This window comes from Morchella importuna, assembly GCF_003444635.1.
Source record: "Morchella importuna strain M04M26 chromosome Unknown Morimp01GS006, whole genome shotgun sequence".
Classification (NCBI taxonomy): Eukaryota; Fungi; Ascomycota; class Pezizomycetes; order Pezizales; family Morchellaceae; genus Morchella; species Morchella importuna.
In genome coordinates, this window is record NW_025763403.1 from 1,105,243 (window position 1) to 1,120,700 (window position 15,458).

Consider the following 15,458-nt stretch of genomic DNA (forward strand, 5'->3'; position numbering starts at 1 on the left):
CGCTATAGCTTACGGGAAGGCGTCCACCCATCCTGATATCCCACACTCTAAAGAAAGCCAGAGAGGCAGAACGCCACCCAACCCATAACCAGTGTGAAAGAACTCATCAAAAAAGATACAATTTTTACAAGTAAAATAGCTCATAACCCCCAAAGCGCGTTTCATTCCCCACTCCCTATCCTACACTCCCTATCCTACAATCCCTATCCTACAATCCCCCCCTTCCCCCGCCCGCCTCCCATCAACATCTTCAAAAGTCCGTCACCCTCCCATTAAAACTATAATCCCCATGCCTCAGCGGATCATTCTTCGGCCCGCCCACCTCGCCCGTCTTCGGATTGACATCGCCCTCAAACTCCGGTGGCGCGCCACGCCTGATGTCCGGATGCACCAGTTCGCCCTCCTTCTCCACGCCGGGCTCGTAGTGCTGCGACGTCGAGAAGGCGCCCGAGGACAGTCGCTGCAGGCGCTCGAACTCGGCTTGTTCGGCCGGGGAGAGGCGGGGCGGTGAGGGGGGCGCGGGGGGGATTGATGAGTGCCGGGGGACAGTGGTGGTGAGGGTGCGGTGGAGGGGACGGAGGCGGAGGGGGAGGCGGAGGAGGCGGGAGGACATGGTGTGTCTGTGTGTGTGTGTGTGGAGATTTTTGTTATTGGGTTATCGTTTGGTTGTAGGTGAAGTTGAGGTTTTTGTGTTATTGTTAACGTTTTATGTGAAGTGGCGGTTTCGAAGTGAGGTTCAAGTTCAAGATGTCGGTGGTAGTGGGACTACAGCTATTTGTATGTGGGGCGGCTCTGCCTCGGCTGTCCGGGATCGGCCGGGGTAGACTGCCGGATTCGGTAGACCGTAATATTTGGAGGCGCTACGTTTCGCAGAATAGATATTACGACTTGTAGAGCTGAAGTGATTGTAGACGGAGCTGAGAGAGCTTGGAAACTAACTTGACGTAAATCAACTAGAACACAAATTCAACACCAGGCAAAAAAAGAAATACCTTTACTCTCCAAACCGCAAAACCTCAAAACCCACCAAGCAACTAGATCTTATCAATGCCAAGCCTCATCACATATATCTTCTAGTTTAAGGGACAATCCTTTCGCCAATCCCTTAGAAGAGGCAGGCAGTAGATGGGAGTAGATAAGAGAAGAATACGAAAGCCGCACCAAATACCCACAAACCGCCAAAAACCAAGAGCAATAATCCTGCCCCAGATCGAAGCCCTAGATATAGCAGCGCGGCAAATTGCAAAAGCCTTGATAGCTGCTCAAACCCCATACAGCGCGCTAAAGTCGCAATACCCGGCGGCTTCGAGACAAGCGTTAGGCTTAGAGGCTTCGATATAGAACTAACTGTCACTGTGTCTTTGGTGTTGCATTATGCCATGTCGATCGGCGTTATATTATGCCTTCTCGCCTGGGCTTGCTTGCCAGTGTCTACGAGACTGGGGCCGCTGCTGAATGGGTGTCTTGGGTATTTGGTATCTTCGTTAACATAACTGTTTCTGGACCGCTGTAAGCTGAGCGAGCAGTTACTAGGATTGAAGTCCAAGATGGTTACCCAAAGCCTCAAAGGAGTAGCAAGAGGGGAAGCCAGGGTAAGGTTGCAGGAAGCGAGAGCAAAGAAAACCACCAGAGCCTCAAGTCCTCGCGCGAATGTGGCAGGACGTCCTTAAGAAGACATAGAGAAACCCCGAGTCGTATTTTAGACTGAACGAAGGCTCTGGTTATAAGCTGGAGGGAAGAGGGGGCCTAGGTATACCCCGACCCAAGAGTATATGATGGTTGTCGGAAGGCAACTTGCAGAAAGATAGTTTTGGCCGAGGTTGGTTTGAGGTGAGGTTGCGGGTTGGGATGGGTAACTGATGGTAGGAGAAATGGTGTCATGGATTCTCACTCGCGGCAACGGGTGTTGTTGAACTAGCAAACCAGCAACCAGCAAACCCACGTACCGTACCTCGTAACCCTCAACAAGAATCATTTCCGCAAGCAAATAAATATACATCATCACCCTATCAAAAGACCAAAAAAAAAGAATACTAAAACCAATAAACACGAAAAAAAAAAAAAAAAACCGGCAACAGGATATTTAAGATAATAAAAATAAAAAATAAAAAGAGCACAAACTCCCCTCCTTCCCTTACATCTTCCCCACGTTCTAATTGAGACTATCCAGCTACATAAACTATTCATTCTTCGCCACTCCCCTGCCAAACGCCTTCTCCGCCTCACTCCACTTCCTCCGCTCCATCTCCATCCGGTCAACGTACGCCCTCCCAAACTTCCACACCTCCGTGCCACCCAGATTCCACGCCTCTACTGCCCTCCTTAGCCGCTTCTTTTTCCCGCCGTCTTTGGCGCTAAACGCATCCTTATGCGTCGTATCCAGAACCTTCACCTGCTGCGCATCCGGCTTCGGCAGGTCAAGCTTCAGCTCCTCCTCTGTTGGTAGAGTAAAGCCTAGCGTCCACTCAATATCCTTGAATCCCGCGTCACTCGTCGACAAGATTGTCGTCGACGTTGGGTTCGCCGTCGCAGCCTTGATCGTCACGACTCTCGGGCCCGACCCAACCGACACGGGTGTCGTCACAGCGCGTAGCCATTCATCGCGCTGTGTGCGCCGGCGTACGAAGCGGATAGATTTATCCTCGGAGTCCGTGGAGAGGTTAATCTCGGGGTTGGTGAGGGCGATAAACGTGTACGGATGAGGAATTGTGCCGAGGGAGAAGATGCCTGTCTTGTTTGTGAAGGTCTTACTGGGCGTTACCTTCAATCCATTCTTACAGGGTTTGCAGTCCTGCTTATTGCTTGGGCACGACTCGGGATCCGGGTTATCAACTGGGCAAGCTGCGAGGCGTGCTGCAAGAACCTGAGCAGGATAGTGGAGTGCGCCGAGGGTTTCCGGGAAGGGGAGAAGAAGGGAAATCCCAGATGAGTAACGGGCGATCCAGTTCTCGTGCAGGTGCGCATTGATAAGCTTTGGGAGATCGCTGAACTGCAGTTTGGGGTACTTGAGCTTGATTGCCTCGGAGGTGTAATCTGCAAAGGATTTTGGCAACGAATCGATGTGGAAAAGATTGTTTGCCATCTTAGTGGCGCCCTCAATGGTCACGGTGCCGTTGTCCCCTTTGGTGGAGGTGATGTACTTTAGCACCGCATCGATTGAAGCCTTATCGCCGGCGAAAACTCGGTGTCCGTAGTTCTCATAGCGCGTCGCATAGGTGAAGTCGCAGCGTCGCAGAGCTGTGAACGTGTGGTCGTCGTATGGCGCCATAGGAATGACCTGTTTCATTCACTCACTCATTAACCATCACTCCACTACAATACTACACCTCCGGCGCTCAAACGTACCCTATAATCCACCAGAACACCAGTACCCATACGGCTCCAAGCCAACCACCTCATGAGCTCCCTCTCAAAGTCTGGGTGAAAGTTCCCTGTGTCCCTGATAACCCTATATAATCCGTGCTCCTTGGCCTCTCCCATTCCCAGTACCACCGGTTGGAATCCCTGCGCCCAGAACGCGCGCCTCCACGCCAGCAGCAGCTGATCCTCCACCTCCGCATCATCACCTTTGGCATCCGAATCATAGAACGTATACACCGGACACCTCTTCGGCATTGGCGGCAGCACACTACGCTCCTCGTCGCCCACGGCAATATTGCTCGAGAACGGATTCAGCCATTTCCAGCTAGAGAACCAGGAGTCGCTTGAGCCGGTAGAATTGGTAGATGGTGGGGGAGGCGTGTGCGAGGTGGGCTTAAAGGGATTGAGGTCCTTGATTGAGTCGGGGATGTGTGGGTGCGCGATGTCAAGGCCGATTACGGACTGCTCCGCGGTGGTGAGGAGGGACGCGGGAATGAAAAGGAGGGCGGAGACGGAGAGGAGCAGGATCCCCGAGAGGAATAAAAGCAGACGACGGGTAGAGATTGCTTGACTGCCGGCGATGAGACGCAGCTTGAGACCTGGTGGGGGTTTCATGGAGATGTAATTGGGGTTTGGGTTTACGAGTTGACTGTAGGATTCGATATTGAAAAGGTGTCAGGAGGAATGCTAATTGACAGTTGTTCACTAGGGAAGCTATTCACGCGGACATCCGTGGGGATAGAAAATGGGTCCAAGGTAGGCCTCTGATAATTGAGGGGATGGTGGGATGTGGGAAGTGAGATATCCTGGGTGCCTGTGCCTGAGTCCGAGTCCGAGTCCGAGTGGTTTCTGGTGAATACGGACGGATACGTTGAGCCCCTTTGTGGATCAAAAGCTAGTTTTGGGCAGACACGAAGGTTGATCTCTTTGCCAAGCCTCTCGGCAAGGACCCTGTCACTCGCATAGCTTCACATGTTGTCACTCGAATATGTGCCTCAGTCAGTCCACCCGTGTTCACAACCTCCATTGTGATTAGCAAACTGGTTTTTCATTTCCATATACATTTTTTGTACCTCATATGCCCCAATACCAAGTAAGCCTAGAGTCACCCTCATAACTACATAACTATAGAAGAGAGAATAACGGAATAGAAAAAAGAATCGGCGTCATTTCGTTTCATAAACTAAATTATACTACAATAATCGCACTGAAAAAACATGCGGTCCCACCAAGTAACCCTACTCCTTATGGTCAATATTGATAGCTTGCTTGTTATCAATCTCCAACTCCCTCTCACGGAGATCCCCAAGGTAGTCTTTGGACTCCATTGTAGGTACAAACCAGGGTGCATTCTCCCACAGATTGTCCATAGCCTCCAAAGGAACCTTTGCGGTCTCAGGAAGAAGAGCCCAGAAGAAGATGGCGTTGGTGAAATTGCAGACAATCTATATTGCGCCTATTAGTAGCCGTAAAACCTCAACCTGACACTGAGGGGAGGTGGCAACATACGAAGAGAATGTAGTATTTCCAACCAATATTCGTCATAGCGATAGGGGTGACCTGTCCAATCATGGTGTTCATGGCGAAACTCATCATGGTCGCCAACGACACACCACGAGATCTAGTAGCCGTGTTGAACACTTCTGAGGGGATAATCCAAGAGAGCGGACCGCAGGTGGCACTGAACGAGAAGTTGTAAATCCAGGTGGTAGCAATAAATCCGATCTGAGCGCTCATCGGGTTATCTTTGCCAGGCGGGAACAACGCCAGAAGAATGGCTCCAACGATGAAAGTAACGCAATTGCCCAAGTTCCCAAAGATCAACGGCCAACGACGACCAAATTGATCAATGAACAAGATACACAAGAACTGGCCCACAAGAGCAACGATAGAGTTGCAAGCCTGGTAGAGCAATGTCCTTTCGGTACTGACACCAATCTGCTTGAAGATATCTGGTGAATAGTACTGGATGGCACTGACACCGGTCAACTGGATTGACGACTGCAGAGCCACACACAAGAAAATTCTCCTGAAGTTGGACTTGTTCTTGAAAAGCTCTCCCCAGGTCTTTGCGCTGTGCTCATGTTCGTGGGTGATCTGTTCCTGGATCTGCTCGAACTCGGCGCGGACCCACGGGTCATTCTCGTTTCCATGGGCGTGGAGCTTGGCAAGGGTCTTAAGACCAAGGTTGACCTGGCCGTTGTCGATGAGCCAACGTGGTGATTCAGGAAACAAGAAGATGAGAAGACCGAGGATGGCTGCTGGGACACATTGGATTGCGAGAGGGACACGCCATTGGTTGTCGTCAGTAGGAGCAAAGCCCTTGTAGGCGCCGAAACCGATCCAGGAAGCGCAGAGGGCACCGATACCCAACATAAACTGCTGGAGAGCAGTGATACGACCACGAATTGTAGGGTGCGCCAACTCGGCCTGGTACAGCGGGATAATCATGCAAAGAACACCGACACTGCGATTATGTAAGTTTAGTTCTGGATGCGAGGTATCTTGAGCATGACTTACCCAATACCGGCAACGAAACGTCCAGCTTGGAGGAATCCAATGTTCTGACCACCAGCCTGGAGACCACCTCCGAGAATAAATGTTGCAGTAGCAATGGCAATAGTTCCACGACGACCAACCCAGTCACCAAGGTAACCTGCGAAAAACGAACCGCAGAAAGCTCCCGCAGTGAACAGCGATACTACAAGACCTCTGCAGACACCGGTATGTTAGTATACCATTAACAAGGCCTATAAAGTGGAGAGAACACACTTCTCATTATCTGAAGGGCTGAATTTTGCAACGAAGGAATCCGAAGCCACAACCTGAGCAATAATACCCAAATCATAACCGTAATTGAAAGACCCTATCGACGCGAACAGGCCGACAAGGAACTGGTACCACTTTGGTGGAATAGTCATCTCGGAGGAAAAAAAAAGAAGCTCCTGTCTCAAAAGTCAAAAGAGCACACAAACTGCACGACTGAACTGCGGTAACTGACTGAGCGGCTGTCTGGGTGAACGGACAGAAATCCCAATTGCGGGGAGGCCTCCTCGTGCCATTTAAATAATCTACACCTTTATGCTTCGCTTCCAGTCCCCCCTACGCTGTTCATCATTGCCCCATACATAACTCCGGATTATCTGATATCACGCTTGCCCATGGGGCAAAATTAATAACATGCGGCGCACTCCCCTGCCTCTATGCCCACGATCCCCGATTTCCCCATTTCCCCAGCCTGAACCCTAGTCGAACCCCAGGTGTCCCCCACCACACTAGGATAGTTCTAACGTGGGGATGGGATGATATACTAGCAAGCATCGCACGTTAGGGGTGGGCACAAGATTCAGGGATTGAAGCCAGAATTGATTTCGGGAACACCTATTACCCACGTAAGCTACATCACGAGTAGGGCAAGAATTGGGGAGCCGGGACTTTGAGCTTTTTCAGGGCTAGCTGGTAGCTGCGATAATATGCTCTGCCATGGAGTTTAGATCGTGGGGTATCGTCTCAGAAAAAGGGCAGGTGCTGTCGAACTCAATGCTGTATGTAGGTAGAGTATGTAGGTAATCTGTGGGATATATTGACAGGCATACTCGGTATACGTACTCGCGATAAATTGCGGTTGGCCAAAAAGTTCCATATGGGGGTTGGTAGGCAAGCATGTCGGACTATCGGTGTGAAGGCAGCGAACGTGAGACCAAGGCTTGATATTCGGCACGTTCCAACTCGGCTAAATTGCAATAATAGAGTAGTGGGCCATGAGATTTCAGACCCAGTCTCACCTCCCTCTATCATAGCCGCGTTCCATTCCTCCCTCGTGGTCCGAGGTTCTGAGGTTGAATTCACCTGACCGCAAGCTAGAGAACGAGAAGTTGCTTTTGGGAATACAAGCGAGGACGGGAGAGCCTGTACAGCTGGGGCGTAGTTTTATATACTCAGGCTAAACGGAAAAACAATTAGAAGGCTGGAGGTTAATAGCCCGAGCCCTCAAATGCGAGCTAGACAATGAACCGAAGAAAATTTTATCGTGTTTTTGATATATTGATTGATGATGATTGCTCGATGATGAGGTGCTGATTCATACTAGAATGGCGGGAATCCCGGTTATTGGATATTCTGAAATGTTTCGTGATCTTGATATGAGTACTACTAATCCAGTGACCCAGGTTCAAGTTTTTCCGTTAGTGCATATATCGGTACTTGGATACATCATACATGTATGTATTCAGGAGAGGCTAGTCCGATTTACCCATCATCCTCTGGGACTTCTATGTCTTCCGTGCCTTCATCGGGAGCATTCGCGGCCACAAAACTCTCCGATATTCACGGCAGGCTCGGCAGGGCGGCGGCGGCCAGGGGACGTTGGAAATGTCTAACAACGCGTTGAACAGTCGGCATGTGCCTAAACTGGCACCGGCACCCTCGCGTGGGAGAAGCAGAAGCAGGGGATGGCGCATAAGCCCTACCCCGCTTTCCTTCTAGCAGGGGACGGTTAAAAGCTTGAATTTAACCATTTAAACGCTTTTAAGTAGACTACTGTAGTGTATTTATTAGCACTAGGATTTCTCCGACGTCTGCCCAGACTTTACAATTCACGATCGAAACTCTGAAGGTTGAATAGAACGTCAAATGCTTGCTAGTGCCATGAGATCCCCGCAATTGGTATTCTTCCAAACAGCGGTGAATCCCAGGTTTTCAGGGGCCATCGGCATCAGCTGCATCTCATATTCTACATATGTACATAGATACACCAAAATTTTGAATGTTTGAACGATAGGCATTCTCTTCTACCGTTTTCCCAAGTCCCCGGGACTCACGATCTCTCGATTTGGCTTCCGCTATCTCATCTCTGCTAGACTTCGCAGTTTGGCAGTTTATCCACCCTTTTTTATTGTCGTATGTACCTCCTACACTCAGTTTCATGTAGCTTCCTGGGTATTTCCACGGTGTTGGTGAGCCAGCTGCAGAAATCCAAATGTTTTCTCCACTTGTCTTCCCGATCCGAAAGACCCCCTCATCTTCGATTCCGTCCTCATGACCTCTTTCTTTGAGGGGACATTTAAACTCGTCGTTTCCTCTGCCCTTTCAGAACCCATCTTCTCGTATTCCCCTCTGCCATCCCTCTCCTCTGCACCGCTATTCTGAGTTTTTCTCCCCAATAAATTACGTTCCATCCATATATTATTCGCCAGTTGATCCGGCACAATGACGACCTTCACCAAAATCTCTGAGGATGCCACCCCCTCAATCAGCATTGACACCGACCGTGTCCTGTCTGAGATCAAGCCAGAAATCTACTCCGGCTTTACAGAGTGCGTAATCCATTGACTCTCGCTTGCCTGTGACGCAATTGCAAAAGATCTGTGTCACCATCAATGCAGTTCATCCCATTCTGACGAGAGTTCATAACCACTAGACACATGGGAAGATGTATTTACGGCGGTCTCTATGATCCCGGCAACTCCCTCTCAGACGAGAACGGCTTCCGGAAGGATGTCATTGAGGTTTTCCAAGAATTGAAGACACCCGTTGTTCGGTATCCCGGAGGGAACTTCGTTGCGACCTACCATTGGTACGAGGGGGTTGGACCGAAGGAGAATAGACCAGCGAGGTATGATAAAACTATGATCCTAATCCTAGCTCTGGGTCAATTTTCGGTTAAAATAGAGATTGGCTAACCTAGTTTGGTTGTTTTGTTAATAAAGGCCTGAGCTTGCATGGGACGGGGTCGAGATGAACACATTCGGTACTGATGAGTTCATGAAATGGTGTAAAGTTGTGGGGACGGAGCCGTATTTGGCGCTTAATATGGGCACTGGTACCCTTGATGAAGGTAATTTTGATTTCTGAAGAAAAAAAGGTTTTGGACATGGTTCTAATGAGCTTCTTTATTAGCTTTGGGATGGGTTGAGTACTGCAACAGTGATAAGAACACATACTGGGCCAATATGCGCCGAAAGAACGGTCATGAGAAACCATACAATGTAGGCCATAATTCCCGCTATGTCACTCTCACCGCAATTCTCGTCCAGATTCTAACTAGCACCGTTTAGGTTAAATACTGGGCTCTCGGAAACGAAGTCTATGGAGAATGGCAGGTAGCGGCAATGACCAAGGAGGATTACGCGAAGAAAGCGTACCAATGGGCAAAGGCCTTGAAGCTCCTTGATCCCTCAATCACTCTTATTCTTTGCGGTGAGACCGGGTACTCAGACTGGGATCGATATGTCTTGCAGGAGTGCATTAAGTGGACCGACATGCACTCCATCCACATCTACACATCTGACAAAGAGTAAGCCCACTAGATGAATCCCGTAATATAAATAATCCGGAGTACTGACCGATCTCGTAAATAGACATCTCCCCAACGCCAGCGCTCCCCTCTCAGCCGAACGCTCCATTGAGATAGTCGCGGCCTACATCGACCAAGCACGCATCCAAGCGAAGTGCAAGACCCGACCGACAATCTGCTTCGATGAATGGAACATCTGGGACCCCATCCGCGCGCCTGGAGACAAGGGCGCGGAAGAGCTATACACCGTATCGGACATGTTAGCCATGGCCGTCTGGTGTAACGTTTTCATTCGTCAGTCCAAGTGGCTCGGAATGACAAACATCGCTCAAAATATTAACGTGATTGCCCCTGTCATGACCACGCCCCGTGGCCTCATTAAACAGACAATCTACTTCCCTTACTTCCTCTTCACAAACTACATGCGCGGAAACACGCTCGGCACCCATCTTAGGTGCGGAACATACGACGGTAGGACTCAACCTGACTGGATTGAGACCACTATGGATACCCCTTGGCTGGACGTGTCCGCCTCGTTGTATGAAGGAAAGGTCGGTCTTGCAGTCGCAAATATCCACCCAGAGAAGGCGTTTGATGTCGAGATCAAGGGACTTCCAGAGGGTGCCGAGGTGGACGTCTACTATGTTACCGGCGAGAACCTGACTGATGTCAACACTGAGGAGAAGCAAACTGTGGGTATCAAGGAGAGCAAGTGGACCTCAAAGGCAAAGTATACTTTCCCTAAGCATTCGTTCACTCTGCTGAGGTGGAAAGCATAAGTGTGAGAAGTGGTGCGGGGTCGAACAAACAAATTAACGTAGAGAGCGGGATTTTCTTCGTTTTGGCTGGGAATTGTTGATCAGTTCACTTTGTCATGTGTATATGTAGCTAGAAAGAGCCATTATTTGATATAGAACAAACAATGCATGTCGTTTTCTTCGTCTGCGGGGGTACTCGGGTGATCTGATTCAGCCGAATGCAAGGGGCGGGAAGGTGAATTTTACTCTAATTTACGCATAAGTGATGACGTCTGGTTAATTTTCCGAGAGTCGCGCATATTGTGGGTGTGGCTCCGGTTAATTCTCATGGACTGGCGAGTGAGGGCCCGTGAGTAGCGGGCTTTTCACAAGTGCGTCAGGCCACCAAACGAAACATGATTATGGCAGATCATTCGTGGAGACTGTAGGTGCTCCTCTGGAGATTATAGGGAAAGTAGATCATTTATGTGCAGGAAACGTGTTAGATATGGGCGATCTCTGTAGTACTCTCTCACTTTTTATTGACGCAATGGGCCGTTTATTTTTTTTAATTCGACCTTTATATGTGCTTTTAATATTACTACCAGGGTAATACTAGATCATAAGAAAGTTACCTCCGGGGAGCCGGCCGACCAGGGCCAGTAGGCAATGCGTGCATATATTCCCGGTCGTATGACAATTCCATATATCTTGAGTTAGTCGGAGTTTAATTAGGGGAATCATCTCTATTTCCACGGAGACAAGAGTAGAGGCAGAAGAGATGATATTGCTAACCGAGTGATATTTTATGATTTAGAACACTTGTTACATGCATCAGCACCGAGTAGCGTCTCTTCATTGGTTGGTTACTTATAATGATCGGGAAAGGCCTAAAATAACACAGTGTTCAGTAAAGGTCTAAAATAACAGAGTTTTCAGTAGACCTGCTCTACAATATCACATGGCGTAAGATGATATAATTCGCTATAGCTTAGTAGGGATAGATATTTAGTTGGCCTGACACTACGCCCGAATTATGAAACAGAATAAGTATTCCTGAGAACTGGCGTCCTAGTCTTAGTGGAAATGACAGTGAGAGGTCGTATCTAGTATTCGGTGAGTACATGTATATACCCCTACGTAGAATCCGGATCCACGCACCATTCTCCTGCAGCCATCGACCCCTTGTGTTGTCGATCATTTGTCTAATTGCAACCAAAAGCCGTTTAAATAGTATCTATCACGAGTCCGTAGAAGCAAAGGTAACGTAACCTATTCATTATAGTCTACAATGCTTCTAAGTCCTATTTGAGCCACGGAATCATCGCCATATGTATCCCAACAACCAAGAAATTTCTAAATACAGTGCGGAGAAAGAGGAAAACGTCCAAGATATATATCAACCTCATCATATGGTACAAATACATAAGCAAAGCACACACACATGACGCCGTTTAACTCATTTTTTTTTTTTTTTTGTTTCCTAATCGTCTAGTCCCCTAATAGACAAAAGTCCCGGCCCATCAATCTGCCCTTACTCTACCCGTACCCTCAGACTGTGGCTGATCAGCACCCATTCCAAATCCCCAGTTCGCCTTTCTCTTCTTCTTTCCCTTCTTCTCTCCGAACTTCTCATCGAACTTCCTGATCTCTGTGAGAGAGGACATGTCGTCGCTAATACTGGCACTGATCTCCTCAAGTGCCTTGGCGAAGTGGCGATCCTCTAACAGTCTCTTCTCGGGGTATTGATATTCCTCGCCAGCGGACTTTGCCTTTGCAGCATCAGCATTTTCCTCGCGGACACAGGCAAGTGCGGCAGAAACACAGATATTCTTCAAATCAGATCCAGAGAAAAGGTTTGTCTGGTCTGCAATGGACTCTAGTAATACAGTGGGCGCTAGAACTTCACCCTCAAGGTGAATCTTGAGGATCTCAAGCCTATCATCGCGGGTGGGAAGGTCAACAAGGATTCTGCGGGGAAGGCGACGGAGAACTGCATCATCAAGGTCGAAGGGTCGATTTGTAGCAACCATTATGAAAGCAGTGGTTGTTAGATCAGCCCATTCTTTTAGAAACTGGTTGATGATCTCGCGGTGGGCAGTTCTAGTTGAGTGACTGTGGCGGCTGCCAAAGACTGCGTCGGCTTCATCTATGAAGACAACACAAGGAGAGAGTTTTTTGGCGAGTGAAAAGATGGCTTTAACGTTCTTTTCACCCTCACCAACATACATGTCAAAGATTTCTGACCCACTGACTTCAAGAACCTATGGTAAGATTAGAAACTAGCCGTGATAAGTTAATTGAGGGGGAATTGGTGCATACTGTAGCTCCACTCTCTTTGGCGACGGCTTTCGCCAACAAAGTTTTACCAGTACCGGGGGGGCCGTATAATAACACCCCCGGTATCCTGTCTGTTGCTAAAACACCATACTTGAACGCCTCTGGCCTTATGAGTGACATTGAGGTTAATGTTTTCAAAGCCTCGATAGTTTCCTCTGGGGCTCGGACTGAGGAGAATCCTGTATGAATATTCTCAGGGTTGATGACACCGCCGAGAAGCTTCTTTTCATGTGGCGTGCAATTTTTCGGCAATTTTACTTTTGTACTTTTCCATTCCCCACTAACTTTAGTGAATGTCGGGTCAAGTTCACCATCCATTTCTTCGATTTCCTTCATTGTTTTTTGTCGAAGACGCTCATCAGAGGCCCAAGCAAACTTTATTGCATCACTATTGTCGAGAAGTTCGGCAGCTTGTTTAATTTCTTGGATTCCAATCTCTCCTCCTTTGCCTAGCCGTTGGCCGAGCACAGTTGTCGCGACACGGTGAACCCGATCAAAGTTCCAAATGGTATCCTTGATTCCTGAAATTACCGTGTCATCCTCGTCTTTTTTCAAGTGCCAGTCCTTGGGGAGAGTTAAGGAGACATCCTGGCCTGTATCTCCACTTCTCCTTCGGATCACATCTCGTAGGTGACGGATATTGACCTCTCGTATCCGAGCTTCTTTGTCAACCCTGAAAACATCGCTCAAAACGTTATAAAGGTGAGGGGGGACAAGAATCGTCCTCTCATAGGAATCCTCGGGTTGAGACTGTATCAAGCGTAAACCTGATTTTGTGAGGTTTTCTGAAGTTTCCTCCATCGACGTTGTGCCTAGAATTATGATATTTTCGCCATCTCGGCGCCGTCGTTGAACTATATCATGAAGCATACGAATTACCGCATCTCCGGAATTAGTTCTTTCTAGTTCGCGATAGTCGCGGATATGAACTATTGTTTTGTTTGGTCTTGACTGGCGCTGTGTTTTTATGGTTTCTTTCGTATTTTCTTTAATGTCTTTCGGCGTTTCTGAAGTTGATGTACCCGTAATAGAGAGAGAAGATTTTGCTGCACGCTTCTTTTGAGCCGCGGTTATCAGGGCTTCTAAAAGTGCTTGCATTTTTTTCTCGTTCGAATGATCCGAAAGAGTTTCCTGCGTTTTACCAAGACCTGGCACGCTAAGGGAAGAAATTGGAATTACAGTTGCTCCTGCCAATCGCCCAGACATCAAAAGCTGCTTTAGAGGCTCAGGAAGATTGCTGATGAGCTGTGAAGGAAACCCTTTCGGTGGTACAGGCTCTGCTTCATGTTCTTCTTCCTCTTCGTATTCCTCTTCCTCGGTTTCCTCGACGTCTTCCTCGGTTTCCTCAACCTCCTTCGAGAGGGAAGAGGCGAGTTGGGCGTCATACCCTATGGAGCGGATTGCGTGAGACGAAAATCCAGGAGAGTTTGATACTGGAGTTATTATTAGTTCTTGAAGGCGGATTAAAGCAGTGGATAATACTCACAATGCCGTGAGTCACCCAAGAAATCACCAGCTATCTCCTCCAGATCCTGGGCGTCAATCCGTACGAGATCCGCCCCAACGTCTGATGCTACAGCCTCCACCACTGCGTCCAAGAAGTAGATCCCACCTTCTTTTGGAAAGTGAAGGAGACAATTCGACTTCATAGAAGCGAAGCTATCTAGGTAAGTTGCTTTGGGTAGCATTAGTCCGGCTTGTACATGGGTTATGATTTCCTTCCATACAACATCGTCTACCCAATAACGATACTTTTTCTCTGCTCTTATCTCCTCAAGCAGCTGTTTAACCTCATTTGTTTCTAGTTCCTCTTCAGATTCGGCCTTCCCTGACTCTGTAATTTCCTTAGCTGGAGAGATCCCAAGCTTCCAATTCGCCGGATCCACAATGCTGTCCTCCCGCAGTGTTACCCCATGTTCGAGAAACCAAAGCGGTACCTCAGGTTTCGGCATTGCCGGGATCGTCTTTGGTATCAACCGTCCTCCCCTCGACTTTGAACCCGATGGCCGACCCCGCGATCGTTGAGGCCGGTCTGCTGGGTTCTCGTCACCACCATTGGAGAGAAGGTCTTCCGTCTCTGGCTTTATCGTAGACTCTGCAGGTTCTCCATCCGTTGGCGAGGCTCCACTCCCCTTGCTTTCTCTCGGGGGCGAATCGGTCTGAATATCGGTCTTCTTTGTGAAGAAATCTGTGGGAGTAGCGTTGGGCTTGTGCGGATCATTCGGGTCGGTTTGGAGGGCTCTTGGGGTGCCATGGAAGCATCTTGTTGTGCTTCGGAGGTGTCGTGGGGGGAGGTTCGGAAGTGGTCTTCGTCGCGCGATGGGGAGCACTGACAGAAGCGCCCGTCGGGTTACAGCTAGCATCAGCCTTGGAGTGGATTGTATAGAAGGCAAGCTGTTTCGGGCTGCCCTTGCACGTTGAGGGGTCGAAATGTTCCTCGAGCAGTTCTTGTCGCTTGGGTCTGAAGCTTCCAGGGCTAATTATTTTTTCCTTTGAAGAGGCGGAAGTGCCAAGACAGGCTAAATATGACTATCAGCTCTCTATCTTATCTGATCATCTAATAACATCAAAGTCAATGATCAAATCGATTAACCAAAGCCTAAATCACCACAATCTAGCTTTGGAAAGACTCAGCAGTTCTGGCAATACATGAAGACATAATTCGTTAGACTTTCAGCGATATCTGTCTGTCGAATCGTCACAGCTATCTATAGTCTCAACTGCCA

General features: G+C 48.7%; 5 protein-coding genes across 5 annotated transcripts; 1 reads left to right on the forward strand and 4 right to left on the reverse strand.

Annotated features, from left to right (window-relative positions):
• Positions 1-250: 250 nt before the first annotated feature.
• On the reverse strand, positions 251-613 carry LAJ45_03100 (uncharacterized protein; the record flags this gene model as incomplete). The annotated part of the gene is made up of 1 exon (XM_046112689.1): positions 251-613. The coding sequence occupies one exon, from the start codon at positions 611-613 to the stop codon at positions 251-253; it is 363 nt and encodes a 120-aa protein (XP_045974178.1).
• A 1,566-nt stretch (positions 614-2,179) lies between these two features.
• LAJ45_03101 (uncharacterized protein) lies at positions 2,180-3,975 on the reverse strand (the record flags this gene model as incomplete). The annotated part of the gene is made up of 2 exons (XM_046112690.1): positions 2,180-3,277; positions 3,346-3,975. The coding sequence occupies 2 exons, from the start codon at positions 3,973-3,975 to the stop codon at positions 2,180-2,182; spliced, it is 1,728 nt and encodes a 575-aa protein (XP_045974179.1).
• A 623-nt stretch (positions 3,976-4,598) lies between these two features.
• Positions 4,599-7,025, reverse strand: LAJ45_03102 (uncharacterized protein; the record flags this gene model as incomplete). Its single annotated transcript, XM_046112691.1, has 8 exons — positions 4,599-4,805; positions 4,870-5,827; positions 5,881-6,072; positions 6,133-6,305; positions 6,362-6,368; positions 6,740-6,741; positions 6,796-6,838; positions 6,970-7,025. The coding sequence occupies 8 exons, from the start codon at positions 7,023-7,025 to the stop codon at positions 4,599-4,601; spliced, it is 1,638 nt and encodes a 545-aa protein (XP_045974180.1).
• Positions 7,026-8,568: 1,543 nt separating this feature from the next.
• LAJ45_03103 (uncharacterized protein) lies at positions 8,569-10,434 on the forward strand (the record flags this gene model as incomplete). The annotated part of the gene is made up of 6 exons (XM_046112692.1): positions 8,569-8,675; positions 8,780-8,974; positions 9,069-9,196; positions 9,259-9,347; positions 9,417-9,655; positions 9,720-10,434. The coding sequence occupies 6 exons, from the start codon at positions 8,569-8,571 to the stop codon at positions 10,432-10,434; spliced, it is 1,473 nt and encodes a 490-aa protein (XP_045974181.1).
• A 1,481-nt stretch (positions 10,435-11,915) lies between these two features.
• On the reverse strand, positions 11,916-15,095 carry LAJ45_03104 (uncharacterized protein; the record flags this gene model as incomplete). Its single annotated transcript, XM_046112693.1, has 3 exons — positions 11,916-12,656; positions 12,715-14,165; positions 14,219-15,095. The coding sequence occupies 3 exons, from the start codon at positions 15,093-15,095 to the stop codon at positions 11,916-11,918; spliced, it is 3,069 nt and encodes a 1,022-aa protein (XP_045974182.1).
• Positions 15,096-15,458: the final 363 nt, after the last annotated feature.